The sequence below is a fragment of the Anopheles darlingi genome, chromosome 3 (assembly GCF_943734745.1).
Source record: "Anopheles darlingi chromosome 3, idAnoDarlMG_H_01, whole genome shotgun sequence".
In the NCBI taxonomy this organism is placed as follows: domain Eukaryota; kingdom Metazoa; phylum Arthropoda; class Insecta; order Diptera; family Culicidae; genus Anopheles; species Anopheles darlingi.
The window spans coordinates 24693725-24708906 of NC_064875.1; the positions used below are offsets into that span (position 1 = coordinate 24693725).

Consider the following 15182-nt stretch of genomic DNA (forward strand, 5'->3'; position numbering starts at 1 on the left):
AGAATCGAACGAATGCAAACCGGTGTAGGATCAAACAGTGAAAACGGTAAAGCGACAACAACAGTTATTAATTGGAATCGAAAGGACGAAAGAGAACACGAGATATTTATAAGGTGAAGAATAGTGAAAGAAGAAAAAGGAGAAGAAGAAGAAGAAGAAGAAGAAGAAGAAGAAGAAAAAGACGACGAAACACATCGATAATTGAATACAACTGTCAAACAACGAAGCGAATTTGCAAATAACGACCATTAATTCGAACCCCAGCATCTGTCACTCCGGTTGAGAGTCCGGGAGATGTTGTGGTGGAAATTTCTGGGAAAAAGGACGAGGCAAGATGGGAGTAGAGAAACGAGGACAACCGAGGACAACAGAACTGAACGGGCGGAATAGATGTAACAAGAAAAAAAAAAACAAAAACCAAAAGTGGGAATAAAGGACAGTAAACCAACGGGAAACGAAGAGTGTCGTATGATAGGCAGTGAGTGGCGTGGCCAATGGCCATCGGCCAGGGTTGCGTACCTGCTGCCGTCGCCGTATCCGCTTACGGGCGGCCAGGAATATCCGCCAGTAGAGAAACAGTATCACCAGCAGCGGCACGTAGAAGCTGGAGGCGGTCGCAAAGATCTGGTAGCCGATGTCCTGCGACACGATGCACTGCAGGTCCTGGTAGACGCGCGCTTCCCACTCCGGATCCTTCCAGCCGAGCAGCGGTGCGATCGAGACCAGCACCGACAGCGTCCAGATGATGATGATCATGTAGCCTATCCGGCGGGCCGTCCGCTGGTGCGCGTAATCGATATCCGTCACTGCCCAGTACCTACAGGATGGAAATGATTGGCTATTAGAAATTTTGCAGAACCGGTCGGACGATGATGGAACGGACCGCACTTCGGTACCGGAGAATCACGAATCGCAGTGCGGGGTTTGACAGATATCTGACAGCCACACATATTGTGCTCTCAATGAAAACTAGATAGATTTGCTGGCGGGAAATGAGATGCAGCTTGGAGAGGGGGGGAGGGTTGACAAACAGCCCGATGCCAGATTGTCAACCAAGGAGAGTGCTGTCAAACCGGTACGCCATCACCGCACGCCATTGCACGTACCGTGCATCTCGCGTAGTAGTAATTTGCAAATAGAGCTAAATGAAATTATACCGAGCAAACGGTTTGCTCACTACCACTGCAGTCACTGCTGTACATGTCAGTCCCCAAAGGCTAATTCCGCACCCCAAAACATTCACTTTGCACATTACAGGTGAACCGTTTGACAACACAATCGTTCCTTGAATCGTTTTGCCATCGCCGAAGGCACCGAAACGAGCGGGCGGCTGATAATTTACAAATTACCACCTCGAGTGCAACCAAACCCCAACCGAAGGCGGTGTGTGCGTGCGCGCGCGTGCTACTGTGTGCAGTTGCAACTGTCAGCCACTGTCACCGCACCGGGATGCCTGGCGGCAGAACGACAAAACCATTACCATCGTAGTAGTCGCAGTGCACACCGCTTACTACGTGAAATGGTGGTGTCGTGTCGTGGACCACGCGGACGTGGGAAAACCAACCACCGAGCACACGGTGGGCCACTGCACGTTGCATAGTGCAGTGCAAATTTGCATTTAAATTGAATGCAGTGCACGATATTTTACATATGCGTCGAGGGGTTGCTGCTGCTGCATAGACCAGCGCCGCTGGTCGCGACGATAGCAAAGTAAGTGTTCAAATATGTTTTCTCTGCGCACACACATACGCATACACGCATACACACGCAGCTTTCGACTCGCTCGCGAACGATAGTTTGAAGTTGTGGAATGCTACGCGCTGCACTCGGTGGCCGCATGTGTCGTCAGACGAAGGTGTGCTTCGTTCGCTTTTGACTGTTGAAAGTCGAAAGTTAGACATAACAAAGGACGACGTTACTTATGGGGGGGCATCTGGTTGGCCGGAATGCAGCGGTACGAATCGAGGTGATGATGATGACGATGTTGGAAATTACCAATTGAATAGAAAACGTTTCGCAAATGTTCCTCATCGTTTCGTTGCAAATTTGCTTGTTACCTCAACCTCACCTCTGAAGGGAGCTGAGCTGTGAGTTTAAGATAAACTCTTTCACACGTAAAGAATACGAACCCAATGGAGTGCGCAGTGATGTTGCATAAGGCATGCAAAGTAGGGCAACGCACGGTAATGTTAAGATTCGTCTGCATTGAACGCAACAGAATGCCGGAACCAAACTACTTGATCACTTGGTGAGTGCCAATGCACGACGCCATAAAGGGCGCATGGCGAAGCCGCGGGATTGCCAACATTGGATGCACACACACACACACACACATATATATGTGCATTTGATAAATTATTTCCCGATTATGCGTGGGTTACGGTTGTGCGCTACCCACCACCGTTGTCAAGGATGGAACTATCGGTTCGGGTTTTCGATCGTTCACGGTTTCGATCCCGGATGCACTCTCGAGGGTGTTCCATTCTCCCTTCCTCCCGGGGGGCCGCTGTTTATCCCTTTGCATAATCCAGCGTACGTAGTGTGGTGCTGGTGGTGGTGGTGGTAGATGCTTTAGCAGAAACAGCTTTCGTGGTTTTCCGGCTCGGAGTGCTGCGCGTGGTTTGCAGTTTTATTAATGGAAATACGCAATCAGCCTGGCGGTAGGCGAATGGCGCTCTGCCTCTTTGTCGAGTGGTAGTTTCCGGAACAGAACCGGTTGGGATTTGGAAAATCCGAAAAATAGCATAGTACTCCGGCAATGATGATGCATTCACATGGTAGTTACGATTGCAAATTAACAATGGATGCCAAATTAAGTAGAAAACATTCGAATGATGATGTTATTTATGTTTTTTATACTTTCTAAATAAAATCAATCAATGCCATTAAGAAGGAGCAACGGTATGGCATGTCTAGGTAAGCTTCAATGTTACAAAATGATGCATTGATTGAACCAAACGTGAAAGGACGAATGGAAGTAGAAGTCGCATTGCAGTTACCTATCGCCATCTTGGCTTCTGAGTTGACGGTGATAGAGATTTGTAAATGGTATTTACATTTGCACCACAGGAAGAGAACATTCTATCGGTTTTGAGGCATCCCCATGCACCCGGAAAAGTATCGAGAGGAAATGGATGCATTCTATAAGAAGCGCATGGCGAAAGCATCATTAGGCTTCGTATTGTGAAGCATTCGTTTCGCATCCGTCATCTTATCTTCCTGAATGAATCGCATCGGTAATTGAACGCAAGTGCTACCAACCATGGTGAGAGACGATACGAAGCACTTGCATTGCAGTGGCTGCGAGGAATTTAACAGTAGAGAAGGGAAGTGAATGCTAACAATCGTTAAATGCTGGATAAATGTGAACATTTTCGCTTCCTTTTTACCGATGTCAAACCAGTATTAATAGCGTTTTGTTTAACAACCTTTCGGTAACCGTTGATGGAAGCCTCATTTTGATATTTTCAAAACAAAAATTAGGTAATCAGTGATAAAGTTTAAAGAAACAAATAGTCAACTTCAAACTCGCGAATTGCTATTTCTATTAAAACGCACCTCTTCTTGACATAATTGAACACAAGAACACACGTTTCATTATTCATAACATATTCCATATTCAAAAGTTTTCATAAAAATCTATCAATAATTTAATTAATAGCAATAGCACGAACGAATAATTTCTTAACACGTGTTGGAAAAATGAAATAAAAAACATGTTAATTTCATACAAGAGTACCTTATGTTCAGCAGTTGTGTAGAGTAATTAAAACATCATCAAGACTGAAGCATCCTCGTTTAGCAAAAATACGCACCCGGGAACTTTTCTCCAACTCCTTGAACTCTCCTTTGAAACGATTGCTGCACAGACTTTCTTTGCTCCTGGCATCACACTAAAGTGCATTAAAAAGCAAAGCAAAGCATCAAAGCCAATCCGCTCAAAGAAGCGGACCCGCTTTCAGTAACCGGATCGTCCCTTACGCCCACCGTGTCATTAACGCTGTGCCTGTAACGGCATAGTCTTCGGTGTCAACCAGCGCATCCCAGAGCATGGCAGCGGCTTTCCTGTGAAATCCTTACGATGACGTCCGTCAGAAACACTATGCACTCAGTACTACAGCCGGCTAGTAGCAGTTGGTAGTGGTAGCCCGGCAGAACCGTCACACTCACTTTATGATGCGCCAGCAATTAAATTATCTCCACGCTCCACGGCCAAAGGGATAAAAGCTTTTCCGGGGTTTTCACGTGAAAAAAAATGCGAAGGAAAAATAGAGCACCGCTGATTAATTGTATTCGTGTCGTGGAAGATAGCGTACTGCTGCTGTTGTTGCTTTCTAGCGTTACCTTTGCACGCTTATCGCGGTTCTTTTAGTAGAAGACTAGTACAGCACCAGGCAGCCGGTCAGAAGCTAACGCGCGGCTACCAACCTGTTTAATGGTTTCTCGGCCAACGGTGTGGTTCGCTTCCATCTTCTTTTTTTTTTTTTTTGTTGGTTCTCCACAAAATCCATTTTCCATTTAATGCAGCGAAGGTTGCATCGCCGGTGGCTTTGCGCCACTGGATGGTATTGAAATTTTCCAGAAAGTCTTAAGTGCTCTCGAACCACATACACATACCCTTCGGTCTGCGCAGCTTCCGGTAAAGCAACACCGATTAGGATAGTGGTGGTAGTGGTGACGTCAAGCCACCATCACAGCTCATTACGCAGTTAACAAGACAAGCGAAATGTGTGCCACTCTATTGTGTCCAGCGGACCGGGGGAGGGATAGTGGCACCAGGACGGGCTAGGGTGCATTATATGGACCATATCTCTGGTGAAACACTTTCCACGTCGGTGCAATCCGTCGGTGAAGAAGAGAGCCAGCATCCTTGTCCGTGATAGTCACTAACAGACAAAAGACGTTTTATCGTGCAGCGCTGCCTACAGCGAGAGAGAGCAGCAGCAGCAAGAAAGGCAGAGTTCTTTGTTGCGTTCCAGGCTGGCCAGGCGAATTGGGTCTTAAAAGTGTGTTGGCAAGACATTGGCCCTGGCACGCAAATGCTTCCACCAAAAGCAGCCCATCGTATGGTCCAAGGCGACCACCATCACCATCGATGATGATGGTGATGCCCATCGACAAAGCCCTGTTCAGCCAGATTGTCGGGGGAATGGGAAAGTTCTTCAAACCTTGGTCCTTTGCATCTAACTCCTCCAGGGATTTCTTCTGCTTGTTCTACCCGACTTGGCTATCAGTTATTTTTAATGAAACCACTCTCACCGTAAAGTGAACAACGTACTGGGTGTGTGTGTGTGTGTGTGTGTCGACGTGGGGACACAGGCCTAATAGAATCACTAGACACTAGGAGAACCCCGGGCGAGAAGGAACCAGTGCAGGGCAAACCTTCATGTGTCCATGTCTCTAATACATTGAAGTTAATCTGATTAGGCGAGCAACAACTTTGAGGGCGAAAAGTTTCTTTTCTCAGAACGGCACCATCTTGGGTGCGCCAGTGTCCGGCCGGCCGACCGACGACGACCGAGCAGCGCTGTCCAAGACGATGTGTTCCTTTGGGGACACACCACTTTGTCTTGTGAGTGTCGGACAGGAAGTCGACCGAACTGGACGGGATACTCGGTCTCCATTTTGCACGGTAATATGAGCGCTTGCTGGCTAAAGTTTTGCCAGCTGATGACCGTTTGGGCTCCCTGCGGTGAGGGGGCTCTAATTAGAGCTCCTCCAAGGGCTAGCCCGCAGCGAATGGGTTCCGAAGTTTTGCAAGCAAGTTTTGCTTTAAAATCCAATGCAAATACGGTCCCCGCCGTCATCCGGACCGAACCTTGGCTATTCAAAGGGCAAACAATATGGCTTGCTGCTTTGAAGAATGGCGAGCGCGCGAGCGGGAACTCCAGAGACACTCCAGAGGCATCAAGTATCTCGCCGCTGTTCACTCACCTTGACAAACAACGTTTGATGTTGTGCGCTGGGTAAAAATCTCATTCTCAGACCGATGTAGCCGAGTGTAGTGTTCAAACAGTAACTACCGAGAAGATGCTACGAAAGCACAACGTTTAACTTTCGTCTCAGTGCTGCTGCTGCTTTCACGGGAACTGTTCCTATATTTCCTACCTCTTCGTTGGTACGCTGGCCAACTGGAAGCTGGCGAGCAGCTTGACTCACACAATGCACAACTCATTTGCGTAATCACTTCTTGAGAATTCAGTTGTTCAGTGATTGTTCAATATACTAGCCGTTCAGAAGATGGGCACGCGGGCGGACACTCGCGGTGTGCTGTGCTGTACTGTGCAGTGTGCTGCGTGGTACTACTAGCAAGGTACTTCAAAAGGCTCGACTCGAATCTCTTTGAATGCAGTTTAGTTTATCGTGAGTCTTTTAAGCGACTTCACAATGAAGTCCACCGTCCTTGCAGTGTTGGTATACATATACGTTCCCTCTTGCAAAATACCGCCTCCAGAAGGGCTGTGAGTGTAGATCTAAAGTAAACACACACACACACGCTCACACAAACACTATGTGGTCCTGCTGCAGCTCGTACTCGACCTTTGCACACTCAACTACCCGGTTTGTTGGAGCAAGGTAAAAATAAGAGCTGGCCATTGCTGTGGCGGAAAGGTAGTAGTTCTATAAAATGGCTTCTCTCTCCCTTCAGATCTACACTGTAGCACGCGGCTGGTCTGATGTTTTTGATGCGATGAAGAAGCTTACCAGCTGGTGCGCCACTAAAAGTCCTGCAAGTGACGCTTGTGCTGAGGCTTCTTTAACCACACCGCACTCACCGTGGAACAGAACGTGCGATTATCAATCTAGTCTTCTGGTGGAAACGAGTTATTCCTTCCATCCAGGTAGGCCAGGTAGGTTAGATTCCAGCGGATGATGGATAGGCGAAGAGACTTCGCTCGAGTTGTTCTCTTCTTTCAAAAGTTGCCACGTAGAAAACCAAAAACATCCCAAGAGTGAAAAACTCGAGAAGAGGCGACGAGACGAGACGAGACGGGGCTTACGCACCCGATAAGCAGCGTACCGAAAAAAGGTTATCCTTTTAGGCTGGTTCGAGAAGAGCGGGATCCTGCATATGTTAGCGAAATTTTCATTTTCCACGCTGTCAATCTGCTCGATCCGTCAATGCGGACACGAAACCCTTCGCCTGCATATTGAAAAGCCCCCGTCGAGGGCGAAAGCCGAAGGCTCGAAGGTACAAAACATTGACAGGAATCGAAAAGAACTGCCCCTTCTTTCGGGCTTTGTAAATGTGTATCCATCTGGAGAAAGCAGCAAGAGGAGGAAAAAAAACGAGACGGATACTTCCGGTGGGCCCGAGCACCGGAGAAAGGATTCCGGGAGCTCATCTTGAGAGCCCTTCCGGTTTTCCTCGGTTCAAGTGAGTTTACCGGATATGGGACACCCATCTGGGGCAACCACTAGAGGGTACAAATAAATGGAGAGTGGGTTCTTCATTTGGTATAAGAGTTCGTGCTAGACCGATAAGATTTAGCATAAGAATTGCTCTCACTATAGGGGGGGCGCAGTCTGCCATATTGATTCCTTTCACTTCAAATCAGACCTGGTACGTGCGGCGCATTGGAAGTACTGCTACGGGGAATTGAATTAGATGTGAATGGAACAGAGCTGCGGCTGAATAGTTATTTAATACAACAAACAACTTTTGCACTTCTTTGTAGCTTACGATTGTGATTCGTGGAGTTAAAAAAACGGCCTGCGACCTGTCAGAAGGAACTCGCTGAAGAAGGGAATGAAATTACGAAAAAACAACACCCACACTTACCGATCCAGCGCGATGGCGACGAGATGCAGGATGGAAGCGGTACAGCACAGGACATCACTGGAGGTCCACATATCGCACAGGTCCGCACCGAGCCGCCATTCCTTCGACACCTCGTAAACGGCCCCGAGTGGCATCACCAAACAGGCGACAAGCAGATCCGCCACGGCCAGCGACAGTATCAGATGGTTGGCGACGCTCTGCAGATTGCGCTCCAGCAGAATGGCCGCTATGACGAACACGTTCCCTGTTCGGTAGGAAGAGAAACAATAGCACAACAATGTAATATCCGACGGTAAACCGATTGGCGCTTAACCTTCGCGTATTGGAATGTGACGCACAACGATCAATTTGAAACGACGGCATTCATTTGACTCATCCGCCAAGGTTGTCCGGGGATCGGTATGGAATTGGCCTGCATGCCGTCAAACACTCAAGAAGTGTCTGTTGTAGCGTGGCCATGTCCAAAACGGCAGCCGAACAATTGAAATGCTGCTGGCACGGCTCGACGTCAATCATTATTGTGCTTTGTGGTTGGTGTGCGAATCGTTCGGTAACAACCGGTTCAAGCTACCCGGTTTTCCCACGAAAATCCCGACCATTTGCGGTTGCGGTACGCCTTATTTGACAGGCAAATGGCATGGTGGTGGTGGTCGGCCCTATTTTTTTTCTGTCGTACTTGTCTGGGATTCCCGGAATCGAAAGCTGCCAGTTTGCCAGCATTGCGAGAGTTTTCCGGGAATTTAACGCTTTCCGGAACCGACCGACGCGACCGTGCGATAGATGGTGATGGTGCCGCATTGTGCAATCTTTTCGCCCGACAACCGTATTTTGTACCAGCACCGCGATGCTTGCTTGCTACTTTCATTTCACTTGGATTGGGGCATTACTTTTCCCCATTTACCGGACGAGAGCATTCTGAAATGGAAAGCTCACACCCCGTTCTGGTCTGATGAAAGCGAATTTTGTAATGTGAAATTCGACAACCGAGGCGAAAAAAGTGAAGCTCCTGATGACATCATTTCGTAGAAGCCTTTAAATGGCGACCATGTCCGGTCCGGTCGCTCGAGCTACTGTTTCCAAAACCGAACTCGAATCGTGTGTAAGGCAATGCTTAAAATCGAGTTTAATCGATCGAGCCGTAATCACCCAAAACCTGCTCTGGCCTGGGACGCAGATCTTACGACCTAGCGGGTTCGCCGCTCCACCATCCCTTAGTGTCGATGATGGCCGAAGTAAGCAAAAATCCATGGCGGCCAACTTTGTTGTGAATCAGCTCGATTTGCTCGATGTCTGTGCGTGACTCACTCCACCGAAGTCGCGAAGCACGCGCGCGCACCCGCTCACTCCCGTCTAATACGATGGATTAGAAGTTGGAGGATCATACTGGTTAGAAAAGAGAGAGAGAGCGAACGGGGATCGCGAGGGTTCCTCCAAGTTCTCATCATCTTCAGGACACAGCAACAACAAAAAAAAAAACACTCCTCGCCAGCCCGCCGGCGTGTGCCACCTTGCGGCGATAACCGTGTCTCAACCGTGGACCGGGCACGGCGACGGAATGGTGAAAACGAATCCGAGAACGTGACAAAATGGATTATCGTCCCAACGACCACCGGCTTGGTTTTCTGCTGTGGAGTGGAGTGGACAGTGCGGTGGAAGGATGGAACACAGATGCCGACTCCGGTCGAGTAGCAGCAGCAGAAGAAGAAGAGAAAAAGAAAACCCAGAACGCCAGCATCTTTACGGATCATCTTCGGAGTAGGCGATGGCACACGCGGTAGGCAGCCTGGTAACATGGTCGAAGGAGGCCCCCTGGTTTTGGTTACCCGGCTGACTTTCAAACCATCCGGCCTACTCGATGTTTGATGGATTTTGTTTTTCCAAAGTTTTTCTCCCGCCCGTCTTTTTTTTTCTTGAGGTTCTTTTTTATTATTTGGCCTATACGGAACCTCCTCAGCTTTACGCACCTTTACGCAGCTGCTGACAGCACGTGGCAGGTTTTCTATGGGTCGACTACTCGCAGGTAAATATTTGGAATCCAGGGCCGAACGGAGCCACACGGAGTGACGGTTGGAACCAAAACTAATCAAATTACACTCTCGGAGTAAAAAAAAACACGAACAGCCCAAACAGAACTAGAAGAGCGAATGGTTGCTCTGTTCATGAAGCCATTGTAACAACCCTGCGCACTGCGAAGATGCTGCGCTGCTCTTTTTAGGTTAGGTTCGAGCGCCCCGGGCTCCTGGGTAGGTAGGTCTTCTGTACGGTGGTAGAAACCGAAGAGAGACTCTTTAAATATTCACCAATCCACGAGCAAGAACCGCGTCCGAGGGTCGTCAGTAGTAGTCCATCACCAAAAGTAAGGCGACGACGAGGAGGACCCCAAAAAAGCCAAACGACACGGACGAAGCGATTGGGAAGTGTCAACATTTTATTTAAGGCCGAAAGGATATATACTTCCAGCGGGGGAGGGGGTTGGTGGAGGGTGTCAGCCGACAAGCCCCGGCTAAGCCCCTTCAGCAGACGAGCACGTCCGTCACCGAAATGCGGTGACAGCGCCGGAATGCGACATCGACTGACGACTCGTTATCACATTCGGCGTCGGTACCGGTGGCGTCGGAGGCGACGATTGGTGTTGCGGGACCGAACCGACCACAGACACTCGAGCTTCTTTTCTGCTGAGCGATGAACTTTTGACAACTGGAACAACACACTTCCGTCGCCACGGTCGTCGGCTCAAGAGATTTCATGGAGTGTAAGAGGGGGGGGGGGGGGGAGAAAGAGAGAGGAGTGGAGGGAGTGGGGGAGATTCATCCAACCGCGGCGAAGCGGATGATAATCGTTTACTCAAACAAAGTCCGATCCCCCCCCCCCCCCCCCCCCCCCCCGATCCAGCCAAAGGGCTTTTGACTTTTAGCCAACGTGGCAGTAAATGTTCATCTCCAGCTGACAGCTTCTCCTTCTCCTTTGACTGTCTTGATCCGCTTCGTTTCGGAGCGTTCAGTGGGTGTCCATCACTGGGCGGGGAGGTGCATATCCCCGGAGCAATGTTTGAGTTACAGAAATCAATTAAACAAATGGTGCGCCTGCTCTGGCTAGGGGGTTATGAAATGAAGTTCTCGGGTTATATCTCTTCTTCTGCAAAGACGAATCAAATACGTCATCAGCTAGGGCGGGGTCAGATCGCTTTACGTGGATAGCTTTAATATTCTTTGTCCTGATAGTGATATTGCCACGAAAATCCTCGGATGATGTGCCCCAAAAATTGATTGAAGGTTAACATCCTTCAAAGGTGTCAGGTAATCACACAAGTTTTGATTTCAACTATTTTGACTTCGAAACCTACATTAAGACAAGAGATTCCAGACTTTATTATAGTCTTCAGGTATTCTGACTTCCTCAATATGACATCAGGAGATAAAAAATTGAAGCTTTGCAAAGCGATAATCATTTGTCAACCAGGATTAGCTGTTCGTTGTCTACTTCTTAATAACTAAATCGAACAAATCGGAATTCCGGCGGTAAAACTTCCTTAAGTGGAGAAATATTCACTTCTACTTCATGATAACCTGCGGAATCATATACATTTTGTAAAGAATGTATCGCGATTGGTCGATTTAAATCTGACTGAGCTGTCGGATCCAACGATTTTTTTTCCTACGTTAGAACAACTGTCCTTAATTATTGTGCAAAATTTGAGCGGAATCCGTTAACCCGTTTGTTTACAGCAATTTTTTAAGTAAGTCGATGTCAGTAGTGAGCGCGATTTGTTATCATGGGTGATGACACTGAACAAAGAATTTGCTTAAAGTTTTGTTTTGCAAATGAATGAAAATGAAATGATGCAAAAGGTCTTTGGCAATAATACTTTATCGAAAACATGTACATATGGGTTGTACAAAGCCTTCAAAAGTGATTCGACTGATGCCACCAGTTTGCCTTGTTTCTGGTCTTTCATTAACTTCCTCAACCGATGAAAACATCGATAAAGGGAAAGATATGGTGTTCGAAAATCATCATTATAGCTTGAGAGAGTTGTTACATGAACTTAACATATCGGTTCGTAACATTTTGATTGATTTTTTGGACATGAAACGTGTTGCCGCACGACTCGTTTCTAAAGATGTTTTTTTTTAATGTTCTTTTATTTTCTTTTTTCGATCTAAAACTCAAACAATATGATCGAACAACCACCATATTACCCAATTAGTACCCTGTGACTTTTCCCTTTCCCCAAAACTTAACTTGCCCCTTCACGGCATCTGGTTTAAGTTGATTTAAGCCATAAAACAAAAAACGCCGCTTATACTGGCATAGACTTACTTAAAAAATTGCCGTAAACAAACGGATTGGCGGATTCCGCTCAAATTTTGCACAATAACTAAGAACAGTTTTACCAACTTAGGAAAAAACATTGATTGATTCGACAGCCCAATCAAAGTTAAATCGATTATTCCCGGTACTTTCTTGACAGAATGTACACTAACCGCTTGAATGGTGCCGCATGGTCTGCGGCATATGACGCTTAAGAATTTGATGAACCTAATAAATGATCCATTAATATACTCGAAGTCAAGGTGCGGTTGAGCGAGAAATGTTTTGACTTATAGCTGAATGTAAAGTCTAGATATATTTGGCGCATAACCATCTGTCCCCTTGCCAATTTAACTGGAGGGAATGTGAACATACATAAAAACGATAGAACTAGAGCTAAATGTGAATGTGGTTGGCATGCATTTAAATGAAAACCTTTTGAAGTGCTACACTGCCACATTGATGTCATAACCACCGCCTCTGTGCAGCCATAGGGGGGGTCCCAAACGTTTTTTAAATGAAATGTTGATTTTAGAAATCATGAAGTTCAACCGCATGACCATGACCACTGCACTCTCAAGGACTCCCCACTGAGGAGCTCTTTTCCAGCCGTGTTCCAGCCGGAGGGGAAATCAGAAAGAAGTCAACCAGAACGTTCGGAACTTTTCCAATATGAATCGTTTACGGTCAAAAGCACACCCAAAGCCGCGACTGGGCATGATGATGATGATGATGATGATGATGCTGTTGCTGCTGACCGCTGTAGCTTAAAGTGGGGGAAACTTTTTAGGAAAAACCCATTTACACTTCCACTCCGCAAACGGGACAGGAGTAAGCGAGACATCGTTCCAGAGTCGAAGCACGAAAGGACAAACTCACACACAAGGAGCTCTCGAGCGCTGGCGCTCAACTATTTTCATCCCATTGACAGTTCGCCAGTGCCCTTTCATTTCCGTCCTCTCACACGCTCTCTCCCTCTCTCGTCTATTTCCAACTCTGGTTTCCTCCCTGAAACGAAAGGAAATTGTGTGAAAAAATTCTTTATAATTAGTTTATTTGCTTGATAATAGCTTTAGTTGTTTCGGGCGCTTGACTCGGTCTCGGTGTCCACGAGCCCGGACGAGCCAGCCGTTCGGGCTGTTTGCAAAGTGCCAGCAACTGTTTGACCATTAGAGAATCGGAAAAGTTTACCATAGCAAAATGACTTTCCATTAACCTTTTTTCACATTTTTCTTGTTGTTGCTGCTGTTGCTGCTGATGTGCTCTTATTGAAAATAAGAACAGGGATGCCTAGGTCCAAGAAGGAATGCAATGTGAGCAACGAAAGTGAGTTGCGGCACGTGTGGCATACATTGACTGATGTATAATGTTGCCAGTGGCCACAGGTGTCACCCGAGGACGGATTCATCACGTCAAGCAGCAACCTTGATGGCTGTGTTTCGATTAATTCCATCTTTTCCTTGGTGGCTCCTGGAGCCCGGTCCGGGAGTCCAAAGACCACTGCTTCCACCAGGCCACAGGACGTGTGGCGAGGTGACGCTCGGTCGTCTCGGTCCCTGCTGTGCTCGATTCGATTAAACTTTCCAGTTAAGCCGTTGGACGGACGGTTAAGTAGCTAAACGGAACGACCCCCGACCCCGGGAAAGCTCATCTACGGCTCGATGCGTATCCGACGAGTCAGCATAATCTTCCGGCATGAGTGAAGAAGGAAAGGATCGGTGGGAATTGGTCTTGGGAAATTACTTTTCCCAGCTGTGTGCACACCGACACCCGGAGGGCTTGAGGATGATGGAAAATTAATTAATAGAATGGCAGAAATGGCGACAAGGATCGAGGGAAGGAAACCGATGCCAGCCATCTTGGTTCTCTTCCGGGCATCGGTCATACCGATTCAGCCGAGATCGGGTGTGGCTTATCGATGGCTGCACTCGATTGGGAAATAATCAATGCTTGTACAAGTCCTCTTCGCCGGTGACACTAATTGACGATTAATTTACTTTTCCATAGATCGATTGCAATTGCCTAGCTGCTCGCTTTCTGGTTGTCAAAACATACCCACCACAGTGCACTTCAGGTTAGCGTTGAAATGAAAGCCTGAAGCGAAATTTATTTGAAAGGTAATGGAAGCAATATTCAATTAAAAGGCAAAGATTTCCATTTCTAAAAAGCAACCAGAGCAGTATACTATCGACATTCGAAAACACACATCACATTGTCTTCCACACATAAAACAGTAATGTTTCAATTAGTATCGATACTGAACAATGCTCGAAGAAATATACAGTCTGAATCACAAAAAGAAAAAAGGGTACTTGAAAAAGTAACCATAAAATGATTTAGCTGACTTGTATGTATTGGTGTAAATAAAATCTGAATGAGATGGAATTTATATTCAAATCGAATTAAATGATTAATTTGTTGTATACTCTTAAAAGTGGAAAGGCTTAGCACGGGATTTAAGGGGGGCATTTTACATTTTTTTATGAGTGCTTACCCTTTCAAGAATATTTTGTGAATTTTTGGGATCAATTAAAGCTAAACTGATAAAGATATTGATTTTTGGAAATTTGCTTTTCATACAATGCCCATCGTAGTATAAAAAGGAAGAGGGGCTGATCGATTTGAAATTTTGAACGCATAATCTTTACACTATTTGCCAGGAAGCCCAGTTGAATTTTCATTAAAATTGTTGATACTTTTTTTTTAAATAATTATGTAAAACTTGTTTATCAGGGCAACATCGAAAAAAGCATCACTTTACTAGCTTCTGCAAAAATCTACCAAAAATCGAAAAATAAGAAATTTTACAAAAACTTAACGTGGCTATCTGGATAAACTTATAATCTAACAAAAGAATATTCATTTATATATTTCTGATAACCCGACACGTGGCTAAGATGGGCACCGCAAAAAGAGCATTTTTGCAAACTAAACCTTTCTAGATTCGAAGGCCATGAAAGTAGGTTAGTAGTAGGTAAAGTATAGGTTAAAAGGTCAGAACCATAATATAAAGATAGACAAGAAACCGTGATTTCAACTCAAAGCAATTTCCAGTTGCAATTTAAATAAAGCAACTGTTTACTGCACT

The 15182-nt window shown here is 46.4% G+C and overlaps 1 protein-coding gene across 1 annotated transcript in view; it reads right to left on the bottom strand.

Annotated features, from left to right (window-relative positions):
* LOC125954265 (5-hydroxytryptamine receptor-like) overlaps positions 1-15182 on the bottom strand; it is a 56163-nt gene that overhangs the window by 24064 nt on the left and 16917 nt on the right. Inside the window, exons 2-3 of the mRNA XM_049684418.1 lie at positions 7784-8027; positions 520-817 (exon numbers count right to left, since the gene is read on the bottom strand). Of these exons, the coding sequence (XP_049540375.1) occupies positions 520-817; positions 7784-8027 (542 nt within the window). The remainder of the gene's footprint in view (positions 1-519; positions 818-7783; positions 8028-15182) is intronic.